General features: G+C 38.5%; 2 protein-coding genes and 1 long non-coding RNA gene across 4 annotated transcripts; all 3 read right to left on the bottom strand.

The window, feature by feature from the left end:
• Nucleotides 1-4373: 4373 nt before the first annotated feature.
• LOC130985642 (uncharacterized) lies at nt 4374-7005 on the bottom strand. Of its 2 annotated transcripts, XR_009089039.1 has the most exons (3): nt 6833-7000; nt 4638-5235; nt 4374-4531 (listed from the first exon to the last, which is right to left on the bottom strand). It is a non-coding gene; the product is annotated as an uncharacterized LOC130985642 (long non-coding RNA). The 2 variants fall into 2 exon arrangements; XR_009089038.1 differs by having other exon boundaries at nt 4374-5235; nt 6833-7005.
• Nucleotides 7006-9474: 2469 nt separating this feature from the next.
• On the bottom strand, nt 9475-12738 carry LOC130985629 (G-type lectin S-receptor-like serine/threonine-protein kinase At1g11300). Its single transcript, XM_057908700.1, has 7 exons — nt 11418-12738; nt 11214-11318; nt 10901-11103; nt 10583-10793; nt 10242-10485; nt 10022-10172; nt 9475-9946 (listed from the first exon to the last, which is right to left on the bottom strand). Exons 1-7 carry the CDS (start codon nt 12685-12687, stop codon nt 9656-9658), a joined length of 2475 nt encoding a protein of 824 aa, XP_057764683.1. The 5' UTR covers nt 12688-12738; the 3' UTR covers nt 9475-9655.
• An 8961-nt stretch (nt 12739-21699) lies between these two features.
• LOC130985628 (G-type lectin S-receptor-like serine/threonine-protein kinase At1g11300) lies at nt 21700-24985 on the bottom strand. Its single transcript, XM_057908699.1, has 7 exons — nt 23648-24985; nt 23396-23503; nt 23114-23316; nt 22799-23009; nt 22476-22719; nt 22257-22407; nt 21700-22175 (listed from the first exon to the last, which is right to left on the bottom strand). Exons 1-7 carry the CDS (start codon nt 24912-24914, stop codon nt 21873-21875), a joined length of 2487 nt encoding a protein of 828 aa, XP_057764682.1. The 5' UTR covers nt 24915-24985; the 3' UTR covers nt 21700-21872.
• Between the last annotated feature and the right edge of the window lie 619 nt (nt 24986-25604).

The raw sequence follows: 25604 nt of genomic DNA, 5'->3' as shown, positions 1-25604 counted from the left end.
GAGAGACATGAAACACATTGTGTATGTCTCCAATACTGGGTGGCAATGCCAACCTATAGGCTACAGGGCCTATCTTATCTAGGATCTCAAAAGGTCCTATATAACTTTCTGAAACGTATAACTCCCTTTGAGGGAGAAACTTTGAGGAAAACTCGATCCCCAACATTGAATTCTAACTCCGATCGGCGTTTATCGGCGTAAGACTTTTGTCTATCTTGAGCTTCTTTGATTCTTTGTTTGATGTGGTCGACCTTCTCAACCATCTGTTGGACCAGTTCAGGACCTAACAACTTTCTTTCACCCACTTCATCTTAGTAAAGTGGTGAACTACATTTTCGGCCATACAAGACCTCATCTGGATTATTCCAAATGTTGCTTGATAACTGTTGTTATAAGCAAATTCTACGAGAGGTAACAAATCTTCTTAACTTCTACCTTTGTCTGCGATAATTGTTCGCAACGAAAATTTTAGAATTTGAATCGTTCTTTCTGACTGTCCGTCAGTCTGAGGATGGTACGTTGTGCTGAAGTTCAGCTGAGTGCCTATTGCTTCTTGTAAACTTTTCCAGAAACGTGAGGTGAATCTAGTGTCACGATCTGACGTGATAGATACAGGTACACTGTGAAGGCGTACCATCTCTTTGACATATAACCTTGCAAGTTTCTCCAATCCAAAAAGTCATTTGAATTGGCAGAAAGTGCGCTGACTTTGATAATCGGTCTACTATGACGCTATATCTCTTTTCATTCCTGTTCACCAGAAAATTTTCTTTAAATTCTGGTGCATCTTTGTGCTGCCTGGATGTGCAGTGTAAGGAGTATCATGAGTCTCGCTCATAATCTCGTTCATTAATTCTTCTTATTGTTGGACACACAATCTTTCACCAACCATAAGTGCATTATCATTTGCTTCAGTGAATCCTTTCGTTTTATTCGTTCTTGCAGCGAGACGCATCTTCTCCAAGAACCAATCTTCTTTTTGTGCTTGCACAATTCTTTCTCTCAAATTAGGTTTAGCTGTCAGCGCAGCTACACAACCCGATACTGAATCTGGGGAATAAATAATCTCTAAACTGAGTGAGGCGAACTCACGAATCAGCTCCTTCTGTTGGGTAATGAAATACCCTAGCTTAGCCTTCGTCTTTCGACTCAGTGCGTCAGCTACTACATTCGCTTTTCCTGGATAGTAACTGATGGTGCAATTGTAATTCTTTACTAATTCGAGCCATCTTTATTGTCTCATGTTCAAATTCTTTTGCTCGAAGAAGTACTTTAAACTCTTATGATCTGTAAAGATCTCACACTTAACTCCATAGAGGTAGTGTCTCCAAATCTTCAGCGCGTGCCCACGGCTGTTAGTTCTAAATCATGAGTTGGGTAGTTCAGCTCATGAGGCTTCAATTGACGAGACGTGTATGCTATCACTTTTTGATTTTGCATCAACACGCAACCCAATCCTAGTTTCGAGGCTTCAGTGTACACCTCAAATTCTTCATTCTCTCCTGGTATTGCTAACACTGGTGCAGTAGTCAACCTAGTCTTGAGCTACTTAAAACTTTGTTCGCACGCTTCAGACCAAACGTATTTAGTCCCTTTCCTCAAAAGTTGAGTCATTAGCCTAGCCAATTTTGAGAATTCTTCGATAAATCTTCTGTAGTAACCTGCTACACCGATAAAACTTCTAATCTCATTGACATTTGATGGTGCCTTATATTCCTTGACTGTTTCGACCTTGGCGGGGTCTACTTTGATTCCTTCAGTCGACACTATGTGACCGAGAAACATAACTTCCTTTAACCAAAATTCACACTTATTGAATTTGGTAAACCATTTCTCATTGCGCAGGGTTTTAAGTACGATGCGTAAATGCTCTTCACGTTGTTCTTCGGTCTTAGAGTATACGAGGATGTCGTCGATAAACACTAAGACAAAACTATCGAGATACTGATGGAAAACTCTGTTCATTAAGTCCATGAAAATTGCTGGGGCATTCGTTAAATCTAAGGGCATCACTGTGAACTCGTAAAGTCCATAACGCGTTCGAAACGCTGTCTTTGGAATGTCTTCTCTTTTCATCCTGAGTTGGTGGTAACCAGATCTTAGGTCAATCTTGGAAAACACACCGGCTCCTCTCAACTGATTTAACAGGTCGTCTATCCTTGGAATATGATATCTATTCTTATGAGCTTGCTTCAACTTCTTATAATCAATACACATCCTTAGTGTATCATCTTTTCTTTGACATCTTTAATTAGTGCTCCCCATAGTGACATACTATGTTGCATAAAACTAGGTCTGATGAAAATTTGGTAATTCATTGGGAAAAATATCTTTATACTCTCAAATCAGTTGAACTTTCTTAATTGTTTCCTTCGTCCTAAGTCACCTTCTCAGATTGACTAGGGAATTCTAACATCAAACTTTTCTCATCATCTTCGTAACTTTCACTTCGAGGATTAATGGCACTCCTTCTGCCATGTAAACTTATTTTCCCATTTCCAAATGGTTATTTAATGGGGGTTTCTAAGTTTCCATTGTGGTGGCGTTCCAACTTTATTCTTGTTGTAGCTTCTGGCACTTTAGCCAAAGCATTCACTCTCTTAGCATTGAGCCTACTAGCCTTGGGGTTGGGTTATACCTTAAGTGTAGTTATAGTGCTTTCCTTCTATTTAAGGGTTTCCTTTATTTCTTTCATTCCATTTCCTTTTTCTTTACCTCCATCTTGAGGTGGTGTACATATCTTGTTTGTGCGTGAACTTTTTACTTCTCCATTTGTTGTAGTGACTCGTGGTGAGAGTCTCGTTCATTGCTTGTTCCTTCGTAATGTCTCCCTGGTTCACTAGGAAAATTGAATATCTCATGACGCGATTCATTTACGAACTCCTTTACGCATTTCTTATTATTGTCCACCATGTGGACCACATATTGACAGCTGGTTGAAAACTAATGATAAACTGAGTAATTCTAATCGCTAATATACTTATCGTGATAAAAGGATATTCTATTGTGACAACTATATAGTGCGAGTCTCTATATATTGTGATGATGCTCTACCTCGAGATCAAAAATCTTAATTGACAATCACCGAGATCTTAGTCATGTGGGCTGGCCAGACCCAACAAAACGAATCACTCAGTCAAATGGGAGCTTCGCCCCTAATCATGTCAACGTCTTATTCATGTAAGGCTCTAGTCAAACTTCTAACTTAAAACACTTACTAACAAGTACTTCATCATAAGTCATTGATACCATGAAAGTCCATTCTATGCCGTTCTAGCAAAGCTATCACGACTAACATCATAATCATAAGCAACATAAGTTCTTATGTGAAAAACTTAATCTCACTGCTATTGAAATAGCTCAAATGAATCCTTAGTCTTAAGGCATTGCCTCTATGTTGTAACATATCTATGTTAAACATTTCTATCTTACCAGTCTTTACTTAAATCGATCAAGCGGTGCTATCACGACTAATATTCTCAAATCATTCTTGGGTGGTACTCAAACAGTTTGTAAGAGGATCCACCATTCTAATCGTATAGGCAGCTAGCCTAAAACGACAACATAAAGCTTTCTCATTCGTTCATTCTCTTTGAAACTTGAAACATGTTGACATTAAATGCCACATGAAACTTTTCTATTGCCGGGAAGATTCAAAGAATCTAACTCGACCATACATTTGGTATTCGTGAAAGGCTCAATAGTCCTGAACACGACTTTAACTCATCTTATCGTTAAGGGCTCGGGTAGTCCCAAACACGATACTTACTTATCTTATCGTTAAGGGCTCGGGTTGTCCCAAACACGATACTTACTTATCTTATCGTTAAGGGCTCGGGTTGTCCCAAACACGATACTGAGCTTGGTTATATGAGTCGGAGACCCAAGATAACAATATGAAAGCGATTAGCAATTCATAACTTATAACATATGGAAAGTGATAAGCAATTCACATAGCATCATTCATTGAAGCGCACACTTTTTCTTGGAAACATTCATAACAACTGAAATACATATACGTATATTTTTTTTTTTTTTTGAAACTATTATCGTACCTTAGTTGCGGCAGTGTGACGGCGAGCTGAGGTTTACTGACATTCTCAGAAGTCTAGAGGTACTATTCTAGACTCGACATCAAAAGCTTATGGTTATCAGAAACATGAAAGAAAACTCATGCTCTGATACCATTCTGTCACACCCCAATTCTTGAATGAATAAATATAATGGAGGTGCAACTAATTCATAGAAATAAACAAGGAACAACCTTGTAAAAACCCGAAATAGGATAGAAAGTCGGGCTATGCCCCTTTGGATCACAAGTTTTGTTTCATGCTCCTGACAACCGACATTCATTGGCATAAATTTAGTAGTGAAAAGTCTAAGCTCGGTCAAATATATTATTTGAAATTTAACATGAAGATCTTAAGTTGGGAAAACAAAAAGACTGATATGAGTAATTGCTACAGCGGAAGTCTAACATAGGAATTTATCGCTAGCCTCAGCTCCGTCCCGTCAGCACCGGCCAGCCAACCTGAAAACATTTGAAAGTATTTTTGGGCTAAGTACTAATGTACTTAGTGGGCATGCATTTTCTGAAACATCTCATATTTTAATAAAGACAGTTTATCCAATTATACCTGACATAACTTAGAAGGTTTTAAAATGAAAGAAGTACTTCTAAGCATGTTAAAACATTTTCTTTCATTTGTGCGCACATGTCACACTCCCTTTCTGTTACTCGCTGTGATCCCGGACCTTTTAGCCACCGACGGATCTCTGTCTCCTGCTTACTTGAACTGAGGGCGTAACCCAGACAAGTTTACTTTGACCTCGGGACGCTACCCAGGCAGGCCTGATATTTCTCATGCTCCGGAACACATCCAGCCGAGCACCCTTATAACGCCTCTGGTTAGAGCCCGATGGAGATCAACCCACCGAGTCAACTAACAAGTGTACACAATCCTCAAACAACGTATTAGGTCATAAGAGAACCTCAATTGATTAACTGTGCGAGCCTTAAACAGAGCAGAGTGCACATAAACATTTTATTGGATAAACAGTTTTCATTACATTAAATAAACAATTTGCATTTCATTGAAACATTTAGAGCTTAATAACTCAATCATACTTTGTACATTTGGAAAGTAAGCCCACCTGGTTAGGCAAAGCCTGAAGATCATAATCACATATAAACCTGTCTTGGGAAAGCAGCGCTAATCCCCCTGGTCACAAAGCCTACAAGAAATTCTATTCTTAATAGGTCTCATGAATCTAATCTTAAGTCATGGTGTAGTGCTTAATATTCTATGATTCACTTAGCCGGGTTTTCAAAATTTAATAAATAAATAATTGAAAACATTTCTCTTGAGTTAAGAACACCAACAATATTCTTACTCATCTTTCTTTAATAATTGGAATTATAAATAAAACCAATTAAATCATAAATATTTTTTTTACAAAATATAATGCAATTTCATGTCATGCTTAGCATATAATAAGTAATTTACTTAAAATATGCACATAATAATAATATGATATTATTATGAAAATTTTCTCTTTGAAAATAATTAATTAAACTAACTAATAGTTCAATTAATTAAAATAGAGCAGTCCAATTAATTAATTAATCAAGACAGCCCAAAGTTTTAAAATAAAACTGACCCAATTAGGATTTAAAATAAGGCCCAGTTGAATTAAACTAATCAGCCCAACTGATAAATAAAATAAAGGCCCAACTGTATAATAAAATAAAAACCGGCCCAACCACAGCATTAAAAACGGCCCAAGTCAATTTAATTTAAAAATCGGCCCATCAGGCCCAACCTCAAGCCCTACCTAGCCCAACACTCCCAAGCCCAAACCCTTCCCTTCTTCCCCCCTTCCCCCCTTCAGCCGCACACACTCTAACACAAACACACGCACACTAACACGCATACACTCAGATGGAAGAACACACACACACGCACGCCAAGAACTCGGTCTCTCTCTCCCTCTTCCAGAAGTAAGCTCGCCGGAGGAGCAGCGGCGAGAAGCCACGCCATCCTCGGCTCTCACACACACACACCCATGAAATCCGCTCGCTCTCTCTGTGTTACAGACACTAGAAATCCGCCGCTGCCGGAACTCATCCGAGCAAGCGGCCACAACCACTAACTCTTCAGTTCTCCCTTCTCTCGCCCCCGTCTCTCGATCTCTCTTTATTCTGCTCTCACGGCCGCTGGAGTTCCCATCACCGGCGACGACAACAGCGTCGAGCTGCCGCAGCGCCTGAACCCCAGCCATCCCTCTTCTCCGCCTCCGGCCGTGGCCGAGCGACAGCGGCAGGGCCGCCGCGCCATGGCCTCCCTCTGTGACTCCCGCCGACGAGCAGCAGCCGGAGCCGCCCGTAGCCTCCTCCCTTCTCTCCCTCCGGCCTACAGCAGTAGATGGAGCAAACTGCCGCCGCCGTGGCCTCCGTCTATGGAAACCCAGCCGGTCCACCCCTCTCTCTCACCGTGGCCGGGCGACAGCAGCGCCGCTGCCGTGCCATGCCTCCGTCCACCTCCCGACTCAGTTCACACAGCCACCACACTCGTCTACCCGACTCGACACACCAAAAATCTAGACTTGACAAACATAAACAACACTCAAGACTCCTCCTTTCTTCATTTTCTTTTAAAAAAAACAGACATGCTTCTTCTGTAAATAATTATATATATATAAACAGAGTGTATGCATATGTATTTTTTTTTTTTTGTATATGTCACTTTGATCATTCGTGATATGTGAAATCTGAATTATTATGTGGGGCATTTGGCTATGTGCACTAGGGAGTTAGTTCATAGATGAAAACCTTGAGGGTTAATGGTGGTTGGTGCTTGGTGCTTGGTGGCTTCTTTTGAGCGTTCTTGCCTTCTTGAATGCAGATGAGAGTTCTTGAATGTAACATGTTTTTTTTTTAGAATGAGTAAAGTCTCCTTGGTTTAATATAATAGAGATATGGCAGAGATTGAGATATGGCAGACAGAGAAGAGTGGACGAATGATTGCTGTGTAGGAGTAGGTGTAGTGGATGTATTGCAGTAGTGGAGTTGGTGGTGTGCTGCAGTAGAGGAGTTAGTGGTGGGAGTAGGTGTAGGAATAAAAAAATAAAATAAAATAGGATATAAAAAGTCTTTCAGATTGTACTATGAAAACTGTAATAATCGTTCAGTGTTTGCTTAAATAAAAGCTCGTAAAAATGCTTTGAATGCTAAATTAAATAAATATGCGACACACACAAATTTAATAACTAAATTTATAAATGTTTTTTTTTTTTAAACACTTTTGTTGGAATTAAAATAAACTCTTTTTCTCAATCCGGCGTGAATCATCTTAAATCTAAATTTAAAATAAATTCTAAATTTTGCTCGGGGAAACGGGTATTACACCGCCCTCACCTCCTGCCACAGCCGTAGTACGACGATCCGCCGCCAGAAGAGAAAAAAAAAGGGGGAGATAGAGTGTAGAGAGAGAGCGCTTTCTGCAGAGTGAGAGCTCTTCTCTCTCTCTCTAAAAAATCAGACACGCCGCCCAACATCTCTTTCTCTCTCCGTCTCCTCACGAGCTCCACCGCGTATGGCCCTGGCGAGGCCGCGTCCGGCCGAGGGCGTCGCTCCACGCCCGCTCCTCTCTCTCAACCTCAGACGCCTCATCGCCTAGATTCTCCTTCTCCCTCTCAATTCGCCCCCAATTTATCAAATCGAATCAAGCCCTAATTTTCCTCTTAAATCCAAAATCGCTGCCGCCGCTGTAACTCTCGGCGACTGGCTTCCGGCTTCGTCCTCTTCATTCTCGAGTCGCCTCTCTCAATCGATTGGAGCAACGGAATCAGCCCAGAGAGAGAGAGAATAGAGCGAGAGAGTGAGAGAGAGAATAGAGCGAGAGAGACGAGAGCACAGTGAGAGAAAGAGTGGAGAGGATTTTGTTTTTGGAAAATTGTAAATATTTAAGAAGGGGTATTTTAGTCTATTCATGCAAAAAGTGGGTATTTTTTTATGTTTTAATTTGAGTGGGTAAAATTTATTTTTACTATATAAAAGTGGGTACTCTTGTATATTAACACTTATATATTTATAAGTTAGGTTGAGTGATCCCACATTGAAAAATGTAGTATTCTTTACAATGTGTAGTACACTATAGATAGTGAAGCTACATTAAGTTGAAATTATCTCACATTGAAAAATGTAGGATTCTCTACCATGTGTAGTACACTATAAATAGTGAAGCTACATTATCCCACATTGAAAATGTAGGATTCTCTACCATGTGCAGTACACTATAAATAGTGAAGCTACATTAAGTTGAAATTAACACAAATAATTTAATTTCATTAAAAATAATATAAACAAAAAAAAAAACCGAGAACCGTCGGTTTTTGGCCCGGCCCGTAACCGCCGGTTCCGGGCCTGAAAACCGGCCCGCCCAGAGACCCTAAGGGCCGGTTTAGGTTCAGCATTCCGGCGGCCCGGAACCGGCGGGCCGCGGCCCGGTGGCACCACTACATTAGGTGCCACAAAGTTAAGAGAAACGAATTCAAAATTGAAAAATTGAATAAAAATTAAACTAACATGAAGAGGACACACAAATCTGGGTTTACTGAGGGGAATAGCGGCGGCGGGCTTGGGCGACGGCGAGGGAGGGGTTGGGTGGGAACAGCCGGCACTAGGGCAACGACGTCGCGGCTGGGAGGACCTGGGCGAGGAGGGGCCTGGCGCTGGTGGGTGATGCGCCGATGGGCGATGGCGTTGCAACAACAGCGAGGCTCGGCGCAAAAGGGGTGGCGCCGGCGGGGCCTTGGGGCGGCGGATGACGCGGGTGTGGGTGAGAGGTATGGGGCGTCGGTAGGGAGGCTGGGAGAGAAAACCTAAAACTAAAATGTTAAAATTGGAAATGAAAAATAAAGTCTAAAACCATCACGTTTTTTAATTTAATAATTACTTATTTTTTTAAAATATAATATATCATAATAATTATTAAATTCGGGCGGGTTCGGTTTAAAAATCGAATTGTTTTTTTCAAATCGAACCCAAACCCGAACCTAGCGGTTTCAAATTTTTTAAACCGAACCGCACCGTTTTACTTGGCGGTTCCGGTTCGGTTTTGCTCACCCCTAGGGATGGGTGAGGCGATGGGAATTTTTTGTTTAATATTCAAAGATTTAAATTCTTGATAATTTTTAAAATAAAATAATAAAAGGATATTTTGGTAAGAGTGTTTATAAAATATATTATCATAACAAATGCATAAGTGTCTATATATTGGTTTAGTAATTATGTTAAATGACAAAAATTTCAAGTTCGAGTTGATCTTTCTATTGATTTTAATTCATACGTTAGGATTGATACCTACGAAAATTTATCATATACATCTATAAATTCTGAAAGCTTTTTCTTTCGAAGGCAGAGAATTTTGTACTTTGTTGGTGTTGTTGTTAACTTTTAGTTAAGTAAAATGATTATTTTAATATTTGTATTATTAAATTAAATATTTATGATAATGAACAAAATACTCTCTCTCTCTCTCTCTCTCACACACACACACACATAAAGTAATTTCACTCAATACAAAATAGCTCCAAGAATAGAAAAATGTAGTATAACGCAGCAAAGCATATTATGATACTTCCGACGACGGAGTCATCGACCATCAAGCACAGTGAGCGTGAGGTCGTTATTGGAGTAGCCATTTTGGTGTGTGGGGGTCGAACCATTCTCGGCAAACACCGGCTGGTTGGGCTCTGGCAGCTCAACAATTTCATGGCTCAGCATCGACAGAGCTATCTGAATGGTAGGTCTATTGTTTGGTAATTCTTGGACGCACAACAGCCCTATCTGAATGCACCGAATCATCTCTTCCTCCGTCTCTCTATTTGCTATACTTTCCTCCACGAAGCTTAAACCATTACCCTCACTCCACATTTTCCATGCCTGAAAGTTAAATCACATCAATATTCAATCTCGTAACTTCAAAAGATCAATATGTGAAAGTTGACAAGTGCTCACAAATCCTATAAGGCTCAGTGACCATTCATCATTGAAATAATGTGTGTTCTTTTTGCCTTTTATAATCTCCAGAATCAGCACCCCGAAACTGTATACATCAGATTTTTCAGAAAATCTGCCTTCCATTGCATATTCTGGCGCCATGTATCCACTGTGAAATTATCTTTATCGTGTCAGCCAAACTTGAAGGGTTATTTTTAGCAGGATAATTGATACTTACTATGTTCCCACGACTCTTGCAGTACTGCCATGGTCTTCATTGCCTCCAAATATTCTAGCCATGCCAAAATCAGAGATTTTTGGATTCCAATCTTGGTCGAGTAGTACATTACTTGGCTTTAGGTCTCTGTGAATTATCCTCAGTCTGGAGTCCCTGTGAAGATATAGGATGCCTCGCCCAATGCCCTCGATAATATTGTAACGCATTTTCCAATCTAACAACTTCTTTGCTGGATTTGTAGGACCTGCCAATTCAAATTAAAATATATAGTATATTATAACAACCTTTTGCTCTTGAAAATGATTCAAATGCATAGGAAGATTGGGATCAATTGAACTGACCAAATATACAAGCGTCCAAGCTTTTATTTGGCATGTATTCATATATGAGAATTTTCTCTTCCTTGTCAACACAGCCTCCCAGTAGTTTGACAAGATTCCTGTGTTGGAGTTTGGAAATCACAATCACTTCATTCATGAATTCTTGCACTCCTTGTCCAGAATCTGCTGATAGTCTCTTCACAGCAATATCTTTCCCATTCGCCAGAATTCCCTACCATGCAAAATACACATCAAACATCTAATCATCTTGCCATTGATCACTGCGTGCAAATTACATGCAGAATTAAGTGCAAACATCAAACTATTAAATTTTTGTACCTTGTAAACAGGACCAAAACCACCCCTCCCAAGAAGATTATCTTCATGGAACTGGTTTGTTGCATTAGCAAGCATCTCGAAAGTGAACTTTGGCAACTCCCCAATATTAACTTCATTTGATTCATCTCTAAGTACAATTGCAGTTGAATCTGTTGTGAACATTTGGCCTGCTTCCAAAATACTTGTATCTTTCGCTTTGCCCCCTGATTTGACAAAAAAAACATGCATGGGTGATCATTTTAAGAGTGGCATATATATATACAGAAAAACACCCTTATTAAGTCCAAGTAATAATAGGTGAATAGGCCAATACCTTTCCTCTTTACCATCAACCACCAAGTAATGAAGATCATAATAGATATGCAAACACCCACAGCTACTGGAATTGCGATGTACAACTTTCTCCCCTTGTGGCTATCTGGATAAAGAAAGTGATTATTTCAATTCAGTTAACACTTGATTGATCATAAGATCCAACATTAAAAAAATTCCTCACAATATTTACGAAAAAAATTACCGAATTCAGAAGCAGAGAGACGAATGTAGAGATCTACACCAACACGATCGAACTCCTGAGTGTCGATCATGGTATTGTTCCAAAACATACAACCAATGTTAGGATCATAAGCATAAGCTATGCAAGAGCAATTGGCCATACATGTGGTCCGACATTCGTCTTGCACCCTAGAATGCAAGGGTTGAGCAAAGTCGGGAACCTTCATATACTGCAGCCTCTGAAATCGATCTCCTTTTCCACATTGCAACTGGTTTCTCCTCCTGCAACCGTTAGTCCAATTCCATCTCCCCCATTCATCCTCATTCACGGGCTCATACCCTCTCAGACAAGTACAGATAGGCGACTGCAGAGCATTACAGCTACCAAATGATCCGCATTTTCCGTAAATATCACATTCGTTTTCAGGAACCGCCAACACCACGTCCCATCTCTTCTCGATCCCATTCCACGCCTTGCGCATCACACTTCCTGAAGAATTCACGCTGGCCGTCACATACCCGTTACTTTGCGGCCTCGAGTAGAAGAAATTGCCTGCGGTGTCGTTCGTCACTTGAGTGAAGCCGTCCAAGTAGGCGTAGAACATCTCCTTTATCCCCAGAAATATCAGCCCGTTCCACGGCCCGCTCCTCCAGTGCGGCCGCCCCTCATTCCATGCGAAAAGTTGTGGGATCCCGTTTATGACATCGAGGCCGGCGGTGAAGCTCCCTATCTCCGGATCGCTGGCGTTTTTCCACGCCGACACCACCACTTGCTTCCCTGTATTCACGTTCTGGCTCAACGTCATGCCCGGCACCACCACGTCCGTTGGTTCTGAGAAAGAATGCCATAGCGTGTCTCCCGTGGCAACGTCCCGCAAAACGAGATTTCCGGTGTCGAGGATTTGGACTGTGGAGTTGACGGGGGAGGTAGTGAGATTGGTGGACCAGACGGTTTGATTAGCTCCGTCTATAACCACGAGATTGCCGTCTTGGGATAGAGTTATGGCGCCAGAAGCATCTTTGAGGGGTTTCTCTCTGTTGGCGACCCATATCACGGTTTCCTCTGAAAAGGCGAAGAAGACACCTACGTAGCGATTGGTGGTGTTTGCAGGAGTGAAGAATCCTAATTTGTATATCTGCTTTTGGGATACGATGGTTTCTGGATCTTTGATGACAACACCGCCTGAAATGGTGTCTTCTTCTATGCTCGAGCTCAAACGTACAGCACTTCCGAGGATTATAAGAACAAGTATTGATTTATGAACAAAGACTTGAGTGATTCCCCCTGACATTGTACAAAATTATTGAGAAGGAATGGGCTTATAATTTTGGTGGCTCGTGTTACCATGCATTATATATATAGTAAAACATACGATAACGCACTACATAAGCACTCGCATTTTGATAGTTTAATTTGTAAATAAAAAATAATTGAAGTTTGTGAAATAATGATGCGACGGTGGGAGACTTGGAATTTAATTAATCTAGTATTCGACTGAGGAAATAAATTCTAGTTTGCAATTGCAGCATTTTTTTCTCCATTTGCAAAGGCCGATGCCCAATTAGAATTAGGCGTAAAGATTCAATTCGATTTAGTGTAATTAAAAAATTGATGGTCAGAGATAATTACTTGTAGTTGTCCAAGTCTACGGTACTAGCTCTGATATTTCCATATTTAAAAAAAAAAAAAAAAAAATACTCCACCTATAGAACACGGAGTCTATTGTCTAAGTCTACGGTACTAGCTCTGTCATAGTATTTCAACTATAGCGGCACCAGACAATACGGCATTTTCTTATTCAAAGGCACCAGAGAATACGGCATTGAAAAAAAAAAAAAAGTAGTACTAGTAAATTTTGCACGGAACGGATATGAATCTCGATTTATTTTTTATGATTAATAAGGTATTTATTATTTTTTCTTAGTATTAGAATATTTTTAATTGGGGTTAATGCCGTTAAATCCTATAATTATATGCGTTTTCGTATTTTGCATCAGTTTCAGAATTTCTGCCACAGTATATCTGTGACTAGGGATGTCAATGCAGCCCGAAACCCGTGGGCCGACCCAAATAACCCGATAAAATTAGAGGGTTAGGGTTGAAAAATCGCAACCCAAAAAAACCTTCAGCCCGATTAGCCCGCACCCGACTAACCCGGAACCCGATAGGGCTAGCCCGAAAACCCGATGGGCTGGCCCGGTGGGCTGACGGAATTGTGACTGATGCATCCAGTTACAACTTCTGCTATGTTTAGATCTATGGTATTTTCTTAAATATATATATGTAGCCTCAATAAAAAAAAGTGAAATTTATTAGTTAGAATATATACGTGTGTGTGTGTGTGTGCAATCTCATTAAAAAAAGTGAAATTAATTACGGATTTTTTTGTAGAAATTGATTATTAGTATCTCATTAGTTAGAAATTAATTATTAGTATCTCATTTTAAAGTGATACCAATTTTTTTTTTCTGTCAATGAAACGTGCATGACAAATCCACTAATTATTCAGTAATAATCCAGATTGATTCTAGTGCATTGATACATGTTAAATTTTACTCTCTCATTTTAATATAATTTTGTTTATGTAATCTTGAATATCTTATATTTTTGCATTTCATGCTTTGCTATATAATTTATATCTTTAATATCTATGTATATTTTATACATTATACATTAGATCATTAGGAAAAATAAAATACAAATGATAATTTTATTTTTACGCCTTTAACCTGATTAGCCCGATGGGCTAGCCCGAAACCCGAAAGTTTAGGGTTAGGGTTGAAGATTTACAACCCGAAAAAATCTCCAACCCAATTAGCCCGCACCCGACTAACCCGAAACCCGATAGGGCTAGCCCGAAAATCCGGTGGGCTGGCCCGATTGACATACCTATCTGTGACACCCAAATTCAATTTAATTTTCAAAGAAAACGCACGCGGAAAATCATGACTATAAATAAATATTTAATGTGAAAATAAAGAAATAAATATCTTATTTTAAAATACTTTACTAAACATAACATTTTTAAGTAAAACTAAATTCAAAACATTTGATTCGCCATTCGACCTTCCACGCGCCTCCGCACTTTAAAAACCTGAAAATGTTAACTATGAGATGAGCATACAGGGTACACTCAGTGTGGGAACATGCAATCATTGTCCACGTTAATAAAATGGAAACACATATGATCTAACATTCGTAACTGAAAGTCGCACAGTGGCATACCAAGGACCTTTCCGTCCTGGACCGATTCAACGGGCTCTTAGTGATATAATTTAATGTAACTCATATATGGTAAACACATAATATTAAAATGGACAAAAATTAACCACATCATATACTGAAATAAAACCCACACCTGAAATTTAAACTTTGAAAATTACTTGAACAATTCACACCAAAAACCACGTCACAGTCCTTGCCGCGCCTCTTTTCTCAACACATGATCAAATACTTGCTTTCTTGAATTATAATTTAATTCAATGTATTTTACTGCCAAATGATCTTGTATATATAGTGTGAAATTAAAGCCCTACGTGGACAACATATATATGTATAAATTTACCTAGGCTTCATGAATCATTTTGTAGACTTGCCTTTTTGGGTTATTAGGCTAACTTACTATTTGTAATAACATTACACGTATCATAGTTTTTAGATATTTTATTAGCTTAGATCATTATCTCTTATGTAATTATATATAATATCGGGGTGTTATATATGCATCTTACGTATATCTATAACACATGTAATCATATTAAAATTATTATCCTTCAATTATAAATATAAATATCTACAAAACATAGATTTAGTATACGTATATATTATGTATATATATATAAATATATCTATTATTCTACATATGGATTTAAAATTAATTAGCACTCTAAAATAAATAAATAAATAAATATATTTTTATAAGGCTCAAAAGTAATTTTTTTTAAAATAAAATTTGACTAGTCAAAAAGCTCGATAAACAAAATATTATTGAAAATTTTATAACTTGAATATTTAATAATTTACAAATAAAATTATGAAGGAAATAAATAGTTTTGGGTTGTGACAATATCCCAATTAAGCCTTGAATCGCGATTTACATCCGGCGAAGAATTCAGGCGACCTAACTTAATCTACATGTCAAATTTTTTATGACAAGGCGGAATAACATCTACATGGAAAATACATGTTATTTTTTTTATTAATAAATGACGTGTTGTGAAACTATGTCGTTTTGCCAAGGATGCCCAAGCTAGCCCGGTCCAACAGCCTCATCTGTTTAACCCGATTTAGATTAGGGTTTCTGCCGCTGACCCCTAGTGCAGCGTCGGCACAACCTGCCACCGAACTCTTGCTCGCGACGTTCGGTGCTGCTGCAACTGCGCCGGTCAAGGAGACATGATCGGTGCTGCTGCAACTGCGCGTGACCGTGAAGGATTCGCCGCACCACCAAGACCTCGTTGCGTCTTCTCCGATTAAAGCCTCACCGCCATCGCCCATGCTCATCGCCGTCCGATGTCGTGCTAAGTGACACGCCCGCGCATGTCCAATTTTGTCGTCGCCGGTGACAGAGGCGAGAGACACTGCGATTGAATCAATGCCACTCTACCCATCGCCGCGCACAGACATCGGAACAGAGAGGAGGCCGCCACAGCCCCGCCACTGACGAGCGACGCAGGGCGGCACCTTTGGGAGACGACGTCGTTTTGTGACTAATAATTTCAAAGAAAGGTGAGGCAAAACGACGTCGCTTTGATTATCGAAATTCCATGACACGTAGATAAGTTCGGCTACCAAGTTAGCTTCAATTTTGCCGGAAAACTACATAGAGTGCAAAAACTGATTCAAGATTTAGTTGGGATACACTATGACAGAAATTCTGAAACTGATGCAAAATGCAAAAACCCATATAGTTATAGGATTTAGCGGCATTAACCCCTTTTTAATTTCACATTTTTAATGGAACATAACTCAAATAAAATTAATTTAAATAAAAGAAATCATCAAGAGTCTTGAGATATCTCAAAGTTTTAATCCACCTATAGTACTATAAAAAGTGTATTGGACACAAATATAGATTGTGTGTTATATCTCTACTACATATTAATTTTAAAAGTAATTATGTAAATTAATATTTAGAATAATATATTAATTCATTAAAATTAATACTTCAGAAATATATTAATTAATGAGGCAAAATGAAAAATACCCATTTCGAGATAACAAAAACAAATAATGCCCACACTTATAAAAATATATAAAAAGTATCCACTCTGACCATTTTACCCTTTAGCGTGTAAGCATGCATTAGGCCAATTTTAACTAATGCACACTTACACGTCTGCACGCATGACCTAACGTGTAAGCGTGCATTAGATCAATTTTAATTAATGCACGTTTACACGTTCTCACGACCTAGCGTGTAAACGTGTATTGATCGCATTTTGTATAAGCTAATGTACGTTTACATACTCGCACGACAAAGCATGTAAGCGTGAAAGTGTGTAAAGATATATAAAACGATTTTCTATTGTTCACGCGAATTTTCCCCGCGATCGAAGGGCGTAGTGGCTGCGCCTGTGGGTCGAAGAAGAGAAAGTGTCGCGGCAATTCGAATGAGAGAGAAAATGCAGCAGAGGACGCGAGATTCGATTGCTTTGCAGAGATTTTTGAAGGAAGACCGAAGTTTCTAAGCAGACAGATATTGGGAAAGGGGTGGAAGCCGAGTTTGGATCCGATTAAAAAGAAAGCAATTAAGGGGAAGATTCGCAATTTGATCATTTTTTGAGTTTGTGTGGAAGATGGCGTTTTTATTTTCTTCTTTTTGCGTGAGTGGGAAGATGAAAGAGTAGGGGAGATGATGGGTAGTTTTATTTTGGTTTATTTTGTTTCTTTTATTCATTAAGGGTAAAAATGTATTTTTCATACAAAAAAATGGACAATTTTTATAATAGCGGATATAATTTATTTTTGGTATATGAAATTGGGTATTTTTTAATAGGGTTAATGGTAGTCTTTACCCTATTTGAAAGACAAAAATAAAAATATACCCACTATAAAAGAAATGTATAAAATGTACAATTTTTTGGGTTGAAAGGACTAAGATACCCTTAAAACAAAAAGAAAATACCAAACAAATCTCTTCCCCGCCCCAATCCCTAAATCGTAAACACTCTTCTCTCTCTCTCTCCACCGCGCTTCCGGCGCCTCAGCCGCGGCCTCCGGCACTTCCACTCCGCTGGTGCCTATAATTGGTAGTGAATATATCTCTGCAACTTCAACATCAAACACAAAACGAAACAATTTTGAAATATTCATATTTAAAACCCCCAAAGTTTCTTCAATTGTGGGTTTCTTCGATTCGATCATAATCCGATGGTTTGAAAGGTATATTGAGGTCTTCTATAGATGAGTTACTGTTATTCAAAACTATTTTATGGTTTATGAACAACATTTTTGATTGAGTTGATATATTTCGAAGATTCGCGTGTTTGTTCTATAGTGCTCGATTCGCGAACTTCGCTCGGCATGCACGACACTTAATGTCGAGCAATAGTTTAATTTGAACTATTGCTCGCCACACTCGATATCTCTACCTTGCTCGACAGTTCAATGCTCGACGCTCGATGCCTTCGCCTCGCTCGATAGTTCTTAGTTGCTCAACACTCTATGCTCGATACTCGAGGTGTCGAGCAATAGTTCAATTTGAACTATTTCTCGCCTTGCTCGACGCTTGACGACTCTGCCTCGCTCGACAGTTCTTAGTTGCTGGACACTCGATGCTCGACGCTTGATGTTCGAGGTGTCGAGCAATAATTCAATTGAACTATTGCTCGACACCTCGATGCTCGACAGTTCAATGCTCGACGCTCGACACTTGAGTGCTCGACGCTTCAGTGTCGAGCAATGCGCGAATTACACATAAAAGTAAAAATGTCCTAAGTGGGTAGATTTTATTATTTTGGAAAAAATGGGTATATTTTATGTTTCATCTTTCAAAAAGGGTATATCCCATTTTATCTCTTTTTAATATATGAAATTGGGTATTTTTTTAAAGATAATAATAAATTTTTAAAATGTTGTTAATGAATATAGTGCTAGTTATTATAGTGATGACTCCTCCTTCCACGTATATAATACACTGATTGCAAGTTATTCCAAACTTTCAAATGGGCAAAATCATTGTATTGTTGTTGTATGGATATAATATATCCCTTCATATTCAGTCCAATGACATCATTTTAAACTTTAGTTTATAATTTTATAAATAAAGATTTTTAGTCCTCACAATATTCCTATATATTTTTGTTCTCTCTTGTTTCTTTCTCTCTTTTTAATTCTCTTTACTTTCAACCCGTTGTTATCATCATCCATTGTTTTACCACACAAGAGCTTTATCTTTCTCCATTATCATTTGATTACATTATTTTAAGCACAAGAATTTTACCTCCTCCGTTATTTCATTTGACCTAGTCAAGATAAGATTCTATGATATGTATATGCGTTGATACAACATATTCGTTTTCTGAGATGGATACAATTATATATGTTCAAATGATTCTCTAATTTAATTAAATCGTTATATATGTTGTTGGCTGTTAAATTCTTTGACTTTCATTTTAAATCCCATATATTATTGTGTCACTATTATTTAATTATTGATTGTTCTTAATATATAAAAGTAAGAAACAATCCACCCAAATGGCCATAATGAAGAATGAAAATCAAATTTTGTCCACCATTTGAAAAAACACAAATTTTGGCCATTTTTATTGATTTGGACGCTTTTGCCCTTAATGAGGCGAACTGGGTAGGATCAGACACGCGGGTCGCGTGCCGGGTCGGGTTAGGCACTTATGGCACTATTAGTGCCATAAGTGCCAAGATGGCACTTATGGCACTAATAGTGCCATAAGTGCACACTTCCCCCTAGGGTTTAGATATTCCATTTAGGGTTTAGATTATTCATTTGGGGTTTAGATGTTCCATTTAGGGTTTAGATTATCCATTTAGGGTTTAGATGTTCCATTTAGGGTTTAAATGATGTTGTTGTTTCTGTATTTGTGCTGATGACCATTTTACTTAGTTTTATTTTGAATTTCGTTGGCACTTATGGCACTAATAGTGCCATAAGTGCCAAAATGACTATTTTACTTGGTTTTATTTTGGATTTTCGATGGCACTTATGGCACTATTAGTGCCATAAGTGCCTAACCCGACCCGGCACGCGACCCGCGTGTCTGACCCTACCCAGTCCGCCCAATTAAGGGCAAAAGCGTCCCAAAGCTATAAAAATGGCCAAAATTTGTGTTTTTTCAATGTGTGGCCATAAATTGTGTTTTATGCTTCATTTTGGCTACTTCAAAATTTTACTCTAAAAGTAATGGGCTAATAAAAATGGAGTAGTCGACATTGTTTTGATTAATTTGCTTTGTCTCCCTATTGCTCGAATATATATTCTTCTATTGTTTTTTTAATTTTATGTCAAATCTATATTACACATGAATCATAAAATACGTCTACCTTAATTGACTTCATTTGCTTAATCAATTGAATTGAATATTATTTAATCAATGGAGATTTTTACATATGAATTACTCAATTGGTTGTTATATTTTTCATTGTTTGTGATAACTTGTTTAAGAGTATATTGCATTAATATGTTATATTTTCCCGAAAAAATATAAATTTGTAATTTTTAATAATCCAAAAGATTATTAAAAGATGAATCGTTGAAATTCTTGATGAAACACAATGATATCCCTTTTATTTTAAATATAATGTGTTTCCGATGAGTACATGAAATAAATTAGTATTCCAAAATAATACTCCCTCCGTCCCATTCTAAATGTTCCACTTTCCATAATGGGGTGTCCCACTCCAAATGTCTCATACCTTTTTTGGCAATACACTCTCTCTCTATTCTTAATATTTAAACAATTTCCACCAACCCACTTTATCTACTTTATACTCATTTCTTAATCTTCGTGCCCAAAAGTAAGGGGACATTTGGAGCGGGACGGAGGAAGTATTAAAATATTAAAATTATATTTTTATTTTAAGCTTTATTAATTTCAGTATCCATTATTATTTAGTAGTATTTCATTTAATTATTAAATTGCTTTATCTATTTGATTTATATTACTGCTCTAGAAGTAGCACAATTAATATCTTGAAGAATATAACATGCTCTTGAAAAGCAACTATATCTTGGATGATATATGTGTATTTATTCCTAAAGAAAAAACATAACTTTATGTCTTAATTGACATTATTTTGACTTGAAAACTTTTTAGAAAAGAAATACTTCATACACACAGCGGAGACGACATCTCATCTTCGGCCAAGTATCTGCAGATGGCAAGGGGGCTGAGGAAGTGCAGATTTGCCAATATGCCCTACACCAGATCCGCCATTGCCGCCATTGTGTGGTCGCAGCTTCACCAAAGATTGATCTTTACCAGATCTGCAGATGGCGAGAGGGCTGAAGACGGAGGTGGTGGCAATGGAGACCGCCACCACGATCAGTGGAAGTGGTCGACAGAGAGAGGGAGAGAGAATGAGAGAAAAATTAATGATAGGGGTAAATTTAATTTTTTGTATAAAAAATGACTAACTTTTAAATTTTTTTATGTTAATGGATATATTTTATTTTTATTACTATATCACAATAGATATTTTAAAACATTAACTCGTGAGTGTTATGTAAATAAATATAAGGAGAAGCCGAAAAAATTAGCAAAATTTTGTCAAGTAACTAAATAAGGAGAAAGCCAAAAAATTACTGAATTACTTCCCCCGTCTCACTTATCTTGGCACACTGATGAAGATAGAATCGTATAATATATAATATCTTTAATTATTAATTTGTGTTGTTGGTCAAGTTATTTTGTTTCTTTTTAGATGTTTAGGGTTTTATTATAAATAAGAGTTTTATTTATGTTTTATGGGAGTCGAATTGAGAACTAAAATGTAGAGGGTGAGATTGTTCCCTTCTCGCGGTGTTCTTCCAGTATTCATGAGTGAATCAACGGATTAACCCTTATTGTACGTATTCCGGTATACAATGGTTATCAACGGAGTTCGTATATTTATCAGTATCAAATATATTTCACACTTCTACCTGCATCACACACTTTCTTTTTTAGTTTGTCTCATTTATAATGACACTTTTTAAAAGTATGTGGTCCTTACCTTCTCTACACACATAAAATAAGTGGTTCCCTATCTATTTTACACTCTTAACACCTTATTCTTAATCCCCGTGCCCAAAGCAAATGTGTCAAAATAAGTGGGACGGAATGAATAATAACTAAAAGTTAAGAATTTATGACATTGAAGAAAATACTTTCTCACATACACAATCACAAAAAAAGTACTCTAATTTCATACAACAGAAAATAGCTCTAGCTAGGAAAATAAAATTCTAGTATAATGCAAGGAAGCATATTATGATACATCATACATCAGATGACACAGTCATCGGCCATCAAGCACAGTGAGAGTGAGGTCGTTATTGGAGTAGCCATTTTGGTGTGTTGATCCGTCGCTTGGTGTCGAACCATTCTCGGCAAATACCGGTTGCTTGGGCACTGGCAGCTCAACAATTTCACGGCTCAACATCGACAAAGCTATCTGAATGGTAGGTCTATTGTTTGGTGATTCTTGGACGCACAACAGCCCTATCTGAATGCATCGAATCATTTCTTCCTCCGACTCTCTATTCACTATACTTTCCTCCACAAAGCTTAAACCATTCCCCTCACTCCACATTTTCCATGCCTGAAAGTTAAATCACATCAATTTTCAATCTCATGACAAGGATTAATTTCACAAGATTATGAGATAGTGACAAGTGCTCACATATCCTATAAGGCTCAGTGACCATTCATCATTGAAATAATGTGTGTTCTTTTTTCCTTTTATAATCTCTAGAATCAACACCCCGAAACTGTATACATCAGATTTTTCAGAAAATCTGCCTTCCATTGCGTATTCTGGCGCCATGTATCCACTGTAAAATTATCTTATCATGTTAGCAAAACTTACAGGTTTATTCTCAGCAGCATAACTGATACTTACTATGTTCCCACGACTCTTGCAGTACTGCCATGGTCTTCATTGCCTCCGAATATTCTTGCCATGCCAAAATCGGAGATTTTTGGATTCCAATCTTGGTCTAGTAGTACATTACTTGGCTTCAAGTCTCTATGAATTATCCTCAGTCTGGAGTCCCTGTGAAGATATAGGATGCCTCGCCCAATGCCCTCGATTATGTTGTAACGCATTTTCCAATCTAACAACTTCTTTGTTGGATTTGTAGGACCTGCCCAAAACATATGTAAATTATATAAACTTTGCTGCTGAAAACGATTCAAATGAAGATTAGGATCGGTTGAACTGACCAAATATACAAGCGTCCAAGCTTTTATTTGGCATGTATTCATATATCAGAATCTTCTCTTCCTTGTCAACACAGCCTCCTAGCAGTTTGACAAGATTCCTGTGTTGAAGTTTGGAAATCACAATCACTTCATTCATGAATTCATGCACTCCTTGTCCAGAATCTGTTGATAGTCTCTTTACAGCAATATCTTTCCCGTTCGCCAGAACTCCCTACCATGCAAAATACACATCCAATATCTGATGATCTTGCTGTTCATCAATGGGTGCAAACATGCAGAATTGAGCGCAAGCATCAAACTAGGAAATTTTTGTACCTTGTAAACAGGACCAAAACCACCCCTCCCAAGAAGATTATCTTCATGGAACTGGTTTGTCGCATTAGCAAGCATCTCGAAAGTGAACTTTGGCAACTCCCCAATATTGACTTCCTTTGATTCATTTCTGAGTACCATTGCAGTTGAATCCGTCGTGAACATATGTCCTGCTTCCAAAATACTTGTATCTTTTGCTTTGTCCCCTGATTTTACAAAGAACATGATTAATTCAAGAGTAGCATGCAGCAATGTCCAGGTAATAATGGGTGAATAGGCCAATACCTTTCTTCTTTACCATAAACCACCAAGCAATGAAGATCATAGTAGATATGCAAACAAAACCCACAGCTACTGGAATTATGATGTAAAACTTTCTCCCCTTGTGGCTATCTGGATAAAGAAAGTGGTTATTTCAATTCAGCTAACCTTGATTTATCATCAAAAAGTTCTCAAAGTCTGTAACTACGTTGGTAAGTAAAGCAAGAAAAATAAGGTATCCTCAATTAAACTAATAAAAAATGTGAAGGAAATTACCGAATTCAGAAGCAGAGAGACGAATGTAGAGATCAACACCAACGCGATCGAACTCCTGAGCATCAATCAAGATATTGCTCCAAAACATACAACCAATGTTAAGATCATAAGCATAAGCCAAGCAAGAGCAATTGGCCATACATGTGGTCCGACATTCGTCTTGCACCCTAGAAGGCAAGGGTTGAGCAAAGTCAGGAACCTTCATATACTGCAACCTCTGAAATCGATCTCCTTTTCCACATTGCAACTGGTTTCTCCTCCCGCAACCATTAGTCCAATTTCCTCTCCTCCATTCATCCTCATTCACGGGCTCAAACCCTCTCAAACAAGTACAGATAGGCGACTGCAGAGCATTACAACTACCAAAGGGCCCGCACTTGCCATAAACATCGCATTCGTTTTCAGGAGCCGTCCACACCAAGTCCCATCTCTTCTCGATGCCATTCCACACCTTCCGAATCACACTTCCCGAAGAATTCACGCTGGCCGTTATGTACACATTCTCCTGCGGCTTGGTGTAGAAGAAATTACCGGCGCTGTCGTTCTTCACTTGAGTGAAGCCGTCCAAGTAGGCGTAGAACATCTCCTTTATCCCCAGAAATATCAGCCCGTTCCACGGTCCGCTCCTCCAGTGCGGCCGCCCCTCATTCCATGCGAAGAGCTGTGGGATGCTCAAGGCGTCGAGGCCGGCAGAGAAGCTCCCTATCTCAGGGTCGCTGGCGTTTTTCCACGCCGACACCGCCACCTGCTTCCCTGTCTTCACGTTTTGGCTCAGCGTCATGCCCGGCACCACGACGTTCGTGGGTTCTGAGAAAGACTGCCATAGCGTGTCTCCCGTGGCAGCGTCCCGCACAACGAGATTCCCGGTGTCGAGGATTTGGACGGTGGAATTGACGGAGGAGGTAGTGAGATTGGTGGACCAGAGGGTTTGATTAGCTCCGTCTATGACCACGAGATTGCCGTCTTGGGATAGAGTTACGGCGCCCGAAGCATCTTTGAGGGGTTTCTCTCTGTTGGCGACCCATATCACGGTTTCCTCTGAAAAGGCGAAGAAGACACCTACGTAGCGGTTGGTGGTGTTTGGAGGAGTGAAGAATCCTAATTTGTATATCTGCTTTTCGGATACGATGGTTTCTGGATCTTTGATGACAACGCCGCCTGAAATGGTGTCTTCTTCTATGCTCGAGCTCAAACGTACAACACTTCCGAGGATTATAAGAACAAGTATTGATTTATGAACGAAGACTTGAGCGACTCTCTGTTTCATTGTACAACAATATTGGGAATTGAAGCAATGGGTTTATAATTTTGGTGGCTCGTGTTACAATGCATTATATATATAGTAAAACATACGATAACGCATAAGAACTCATTTTGATTGTTTTGAAAATAAAAGATTATTGAAGTTTCGAGTTTGTGATGGGTAGCATTAAGGCTCTAATCGAACCAAGCCGAACTGAATAGTGGTGTGTTCAAGTTTGGTTTGTTTAGTATCAAATCGAATCCCGAACTTTACTTACCGAATACTTTTAGGCTCACGGGCCTAATCGAGCCTATACGAACTTTCTAAATTTATATTTATATTCAAAATATTGATTATTTTATTCAAAATAATAAATATATTAATTATTTTTTTAAAACAAATAAAATTAATTAGAGATTTAATACAATTATTATTAATTTTAGTGGATAAATATAAGTTGTATCTATTAATAATTTATAATTTTCAAACTGAATCACTTGACGAACATGTTCACGAGCTAACGAGCCAAATACTACTAAGCTCAAGTTTGGTTTGTTTATTTATCAAGCTTCTCTAAACGAATTTAAACGAGCTTTTTTCGAGTCGAGCTCCGAATAGTTCGCGAGCGGCTTGATTTGTTTACAGCCCTAGGTAGCATTGATGATGCGTTCAAAGTGGTGGCCATTGTCCGAAGAGGGAGACTTGGAAAAGTGA

Source organism: Salvia miltiorrhiza, chromosome 5 (genome assembly GCF_028751815.1).
Source record: "Salvia miltiorrhiza cultivar Shanhuang (shh) chromosome 5, IMPLAD_Smil_shh, whole genome shotgun sequence".
Taxonomy (NCBI): Eukaryota; Viridiplantae; Streptophyta; class Magnoliopsida; order Lamiales; family Lamiaceae; genus Salvia; species Salvia miltiorrhiza.
This window is presented reverse-complemented; position numbering and strand designations above follow the sequence as displayed.